General features: G+C 35.6%; 1 protein-coding gene across 2 annotated transcripts; it reads left to right on the top strand.

The window, feature by feature from the left end:
• Window positions 1-1,589: 1,589 nt before the first annotated feature.
• On the top strand, window positions 1,590-5,590 carry LOC112775830 (kinesin-like protein KIN-14U). Of its 2 annotated transcripts, none has more exons than XM_025819718.3 (10): window positions 1,590-2,416; window positions 2,508-2,591; window positions 2,685-2,859; window positions 2,953-3,059; window positions 3,170-3,354; window positions 3,462-3,626; window positions 3,722-3,940; window positions 4,152-4,189; window positions 4,480-4,607; window positions 4,691-5,590. In XM_025819718.3, exons 4-10 carry the CDS (start codon window positions 2,994-2,996, stop codon window positions 5,303-5,305), a joined length of 1,416 nt encoding a protein of 471 aa, XP_025675503.1. In that variant the 5' UTR covers window positions 1,590-2,416; window positions 2,508-2,591; window positions 2,685-2,859; window positions 2,953-2,993; the 3' UTR covers window positions 5,306-5,590. The 2 variants fall into 2 exon arrangements, with proteins under 2 accessions (XP_025675503.1, XP_025675501.1); XM_025819716.3 differs by having other exon boundaries at window positions 1,591-2,416; window positions 2,685-2,846.
• The last annotated feature ends 331 nt before the right edge of the window (window positions 5,591-5,921 follow it).

Below are 5,921 nucleotides of genomic sequence, written 5' to 3' on the forward strand. Positions count from 1 at the left end.
TTCTGATTGAGGGTGAAGCTCCTGCAGTCCATTCTCCTTAATGATCCTACTCAAAACGCCACAGACAAGGTCGAATCTTCCGGATCAGAGAATGCTACGGCTTTGGATTCTAGTCTCTACTACAAAGACTCTAATCTCCCCATACCTCGGCTAAACTGATGTTTTGAGAAGTCCCCAATGAAGTCGTGGATTAGCCGTCTAAGAGATGTATAATCAAGCTAGTGGTTCAATGATTTCCAGTTACGTAGTCACACGAACCCAAGAAGAACACGGGTGGTTGTCAGGAACACGGTCTTAGAATGAAGAACGAAGATACATCTTAGAATAGAGAATCAAACACGGATTGAAGAGAAACAGTAATACTTTTATTGATCCATAAAACTCAGTAGGGCTCCTCTCCTCAACCTAGGAGGTTTAGAAACTCATACTGATAGAAAATACAATCATAAACGTGTAAAGTGTGCGTCCTCCCCTTGATGAGAGGTGTAAAACTCTTTAAATACTAAACTAATGACTAAAGATTACATTAAGAAGGATAAAATAGTCTTTTAGTGCTAAAATCCACTTTCGGGACTCACTTGGTGAGTGTTTTGGTTGAGCTTGATTGAGATCCACGTGCTAGGAGGCCTCTAGGGCGTTGAACGCTGGCTAGGGGGTCTTTTGTGGGCGTTGGACGCTGGTCTCTTCTCCTTTGGGTGCTGGACGCCAGAATAGGGCAGGAGGCTGGCATTGGACGCCAGTTTTGGGCCTTCAATTCTGAAGCAAAGTATGAACTATTATATATTTTTGGAAAGCTCTAGAAGTTAGCTTTCCATAGACGTTGAGAATGCTCCATTTAAACTTCTGTAACTCCAGAAAAGCTCTTTCGAGTGCAAGGAGGTCAGATCCGGACAGTATCTACAGTGTTTTCTCTGCCTCTGAATTAGACTTTTTCTCCATCTCCTCAATTTCAGCCATAAAATACCTGAAATTACATAAAAATACACAAACTCAAAGTAGAATCCAAAAATGTGAATTTTACACTAAAACCTATGAAAACTCAATAAAACTTAAGCAAAACATGCTAAAAACTATATGAAAATGATGCCAAAAAGCGTATAAAATATCCGCTCATCAATTGGACATGAATAAAAAATTATTTAGATGTGTAGCCTAACTGAAAAAATTAATGTCCATAAAAATTAAAACATCCAACTTTTTCAAATCAATAAATAACACAATCAAAAATTACATTACTAAAAATATCAGCTATATAAGATAGCTATATGGCTTGTTTGGGTGAGTTTCTAAGAAAAGATATCTTTTTGAGTTATTTTTTTAAAAGATCTTATAAAAAAATAAAAATAATTTTATATTTGGATATCTCATGTAAAAAAAATTTTTTATCTATCAATTATGTTTGGGTATAACAATATAAAAATACTTATTTATTTATTTATTATATAAAAAATATTTTTTAAAAAATATATTTTTATTTTTACTACTAAAAATTTCTCAATACACTAAAAAAAATCTTTTTCATTAAAAAAATCCTTTTTATTTGATACTACCAGCTACTACTATATAATTATTGTTGTCCAAGTACGTGACTTTTTTCTTTTTCTTTCCGCACTCATAATCAGGGTCGTTGAGAGTGTTCAATCATTGAAACTAACTTCTCCAACCTCCTCTCCTCTCTATTTTCTTTCCCACCTTCCTAAGATTTCAAAGCCCTTGAAAAGAAAAAAGAAAACATTATCCAAAATTATTTTCAGTCTTCCCTTCGGGATTCCTGACATACACGCTTCCCTAGTAAGTAGTGAAAATTTTTAAATATATATTAAAAAGTTAAATTTTATATATTTTTAAAAAAAATTTTAGCTAAATTCTATTTAATTGTATTTTCGTCTCTGTGCATTACGTGAATCATGGAAAATGTTTTTCCTGCATTATCATAGCTTCATCATAACGCATGTTGTTGTTGGGGTTTCTCTTTACATGACTCTAGGTCCAGGGGATAAGGATTTTCAATCCGTTAAGATCTAGAAGGTTCTGTTTGGCATAATAATAATTAATAAGTGTGTTACTTAAGTTCCCTCCATGTTTTTTAACACACTCTTTTCAGCCATTAATTGTGGTTGCAATAACATTCTAAATTTCTAATACCGCCGAGAGAGAGAGAGAGAGAGAGAGAGAGAGAGAGAGAGAGAGAGAGAGAGAGAGAGAGAGAGAGAGAGAGAGAGAGAGAGAGAGAGAGAGAGAGAGATCCTTTTAGAAATGGTGGAGGAACAGATTCTGATGCGTCCAGAGAACGCTGCTAATTTGAGTCCGGATTCCGTCGCTGAGTTCCCCGTTTCGCCGCCGGTTTATACTGACGTCGTTGTGGTGCCTGAGCAAGAAAAGGACGTGCTTCAGAATTTGATCTCCAATTTAGAAAGTAATTGAATAAAGTTGAATCGTTTTCCTTTTTATTAATTTTTTGTTATAGAAACTAATTTTATTTTATTCGAGTTGGATTGGATGTTTAGGTGAAATTAAGCAGCTGAGGATTAAGCAGAGAACGTGGGATGAAAAGCGGAGAGGGGCTTTGAGAAGGATATTAGACATTAAAGGTAGCACGCTAATAATAGTAGATTGAGTAAATAATAATATATTAGAACATTTTTTTAGACATTAATGTTGAAGAAGTTGATTTTTCTATGCAGGGAGCATTAGAGTATTTTGTAGGATTAGACCATTTCTGCTGGCAGAGAAGAGAAGAGGTTCTGAACCAGTTTCGGCTGGATCGGAGAGAATTTGGATGAAGTTTGGAGGGAGGAAGAAAGATTTTGAGTTTGATAAGGTCTTCTGTCAAGAAGCAAGTCAAGGCTAGTATTAAATGTCAGTGCATTTTGCCAAATTTGGTTATTCATTATGCTTCCAAGTTTTACTGAAGTTAGGCTATGGTATGTTTCGAAATTGAACCCTTTGCAGAAAGTGTTTTTGTTGAGGTTGAGCCAATTCTGAGATCGGCAATGGATGGCCACAATGTGTGTGTTTTTGCTTATGGTCAAACAGGCACAGGAAAAACATTCACAATGGTTAGTTAAAATTTTGTTACCATATTATATATGTATGTCTAACGTTCAAAACCATTGGGTATGGCAGCATCGTTAATGGATGTTGGTGGCCTGTAATAATTTTCTTTTAGGATGGTTCAAATGAGCAGCCTGGAATTATTCCGCGAGCTCTTGAAGAGCTCTTTCGTCAAGCATCTGTGGATAATTCATCTTCTTTTACCTTTTCAATGAGCATGTTGGAAGTTTACATGGGCAATCTCAGGGATCTGCTGGCTCCAAGACTGTGTAATAAAGCATATGAACCTATGTCAAAATGGTAACATTTTTTAGTTTTAAGCTCAAAGTGAGGTTGAATTCAATAAGGCTGGGTTTGGTAATTATCTCATGACAAAAGAACTTTGACTCACTTGGCCCTTTTTACAGCAATCTCAACATCCAAACAGATCCAAAGGGGTTTATTGAAGTTGAGGGTCTCTCTGAAGTGCCGATTTCAGATTATGCTAAAGCCAGATGGTGGTACAACAAGGGAAGAAGGTTCAGATCCACATCATGGACAAACGTCAATGAAGCGTCAAGCAGGTCACACTGGTGGGTTATAGGTTTTCATAGATACTCCAAGCTATTTCCAATTCGGTTTCTCAGCTTGATAGTTACGTTATCTGTTTAGCTTCATATATATCTAGCTTGACAAGGATAAACATTTTTCGCCATGGGGATGGTTTGGAAGCTAGAAGGGAAGTAAGTAGACTGTGGATGGTTGATCTTGGAGGCAGTGAACGGCTGCTTAAAACCGGAGCCAAAGGGCTAACAATGGACGAGGGCCGAGCCATTAATCTTTCCCTTTCGGCTTTAGCTGATGTCATTGCAGCTTTGAAGAGGAAGAGGTGCCATGTGCCTTACAGGCAAGTATTCTGCTGGTGATGATTTTTTGATGTTTAACTATGTCACTTTTGCTGCTTACATGTGATATGTGCCTGAAAGAGCTAGCTGCTACTGAGATGAGTCCCTTTGACTGCAAAAGTTGTTCTTTTCTGACACTCCAATTGTTGTTTCTTTATATGCAATCAAAGTATCATGTAGCTAATAATTTTTATGCTACTACTTTGTCTGCAGAAATAGCAAGCTGACTCAAATATTAAAAGATTCCCTTGGTATGACTCATACTGCTTTCTTCCCTAAATTGCTTGTATCCACTACAAACTTTTATGCAATGCATATTGATAATTTTTCTTGTATCAACTACGAACTCATAAAGATTGAAATATTTGCTTACACATTTAAATATCTAACTACATCTGATTTTCAATTTCTTTCTTATACTGTCAACATCTGTTTGAAACGTGCATATTCATACGCAGTCTTGATTTGTGTTTCGACCCTATCTTTTACATGTCTATAGAAGAAAATTAATACACTTACACTTCATAACCAAATACTTCAGGTGATGGCTCAAAGGTCTTGATGCTTGTGCATATAAGCCCATCTGAAGAAGATATTTGTGAGACAATTTGTTCTTTGAACTTTGCAAAGAGGGCAAGAGCAGTAGAGTCTTGCAAAGAAGTACCAATGGTATACCTGCTGACAGTTGTACTGAAGGATGTTCCAAAGTCAAATCCGTTTGAAAATTTGCTAACTGTGTGCATGTACTGTAGGAATTGAAGAAGCAGAAGGAGAAGAACATTATGGAGCTCGAGGAAGACATTAGGGAAGCCATAGAACAACGTCAAAATTTAGGGGATCAAATACAGAAGGTTGAGTTCAGGTTAACTGAGAGTAGAAAGCTCTTCTCAACTACATATAGTCTTCCGGAAAATGACAGCATGGAAACCTTTACTACGTCCAAAGACGATGTCAAAGAGGTTATTGAAACTCCGAAAGCATCTAAAAAGACTATTCAAAGAAACTTCTCTAGTTCAGTGCCTCGATTCATGAATCCAACGATTGCTAGTCGCCAAAGGCAAAGTGTTTCCGAACGAGAAATCAGTGCTAGATCAAAGATTTTAAGATCGGCAGTCACTAGAAACTCAATCCAGTTTCCTTGTTCCCAATCATTAAGCCATTCAGATCTCCGCATCAAAGCAATGCTACGAAGTTCAAATGCAAAGTCTCAATATGCTAAAACAAATACAGTCCTTGCAGAAAAGCCCAAGTGCAATGAATCAGAACAAAAAATCATTAATCCTCAGGGCAAGATGATTACATCATCAGATCCAAACTTGAGAGTTACATTGTGCCGTCATAGAAGAAGAATGTCTGATCTCGTTTAAGGGTTAAAAGACATAATGGTTACTGGATTTTTTTTTTAATATTTGAAGTGATTGCTTTTGTGCTTGCTTAAATCAACTTTTGTCTATAACAAATTGAGAGTACAGGTGTGTTTCTAGGGTGGTTTTGTCTAGGGAATCTGTTAGTTGTTTATCATGGTATTTTTGTGCTTGAGTTTGATGATCCTATTAACTTGTTTATGTGGTTTTGTAACCGATATGAGCGATTCTTTGGTCCAGAATTGTTTTGTACCAACGAATCCGTAAAGAAGTTAACTTTTTTGTGAAGTTTCAGAGTTTATAGTAATAGGATTGTTTTAAGATATGATCTACACATAATGAATCCTATTGAAAGTTGAACTATCTATTTTTGGACTCATATCTTGTGAAATTTATTAAGTAAATCTTTTTTTTACTTATATTATAAAATTATCAATTAAAATTTATTAATATTAAAATTTCACTTATTATCAGACTTTATTTTTTTTAGCAATATCTTATTTTTTAACTTACATAAAATATATTAAATTTGTTTATTTAATTTCGGGGCTTTTTGAAAGTGAGCATATATCCTTTTATTGTTTTTCCTCCATAGACCTTGATATATCTAGGAGTGTTC

This window comes from Arachis hypogaea, chromosome 19 (genome assembly GCF_003086295.3).
Source record: "Arachis hypogaea cultivar Tifrunner chromosome 19, arahy.Tifrunner.gnm2.J5K5, whole genome shotgun sequence".
NCBI lineage: Eukaryota > Viridiplantae > Streptophyta > Magnoliopsida > Fabales > Fabaceae > Arachis > Arachis hypogaea.

Excerpts from the sequence above, each read along its gene's own strand:
- LOC112775830 (XM_025819716.3), top strand. The coding sequence starts at position 2,257 with ATGGTGGAGGAACAGATTCTGATGCGTCCAGAGAACGCTGCTAATTTG. Across the intron at positions 2,417-2,507 it reads TTTGATCTCCAATTTAGAAA|GTGAAATTAAGCAGCTGAGG; the intron begins GTAATTGAATAA and ends TTGGATGTTTAG. Across the intron at positions 3,060-3,169 it reads CAGGAAAAACATTCACAATG|GATGGTTCAAATGAGCAGCC; the intron begins GTTAGTTAAAAT and ends ATTTTCTTTTAG.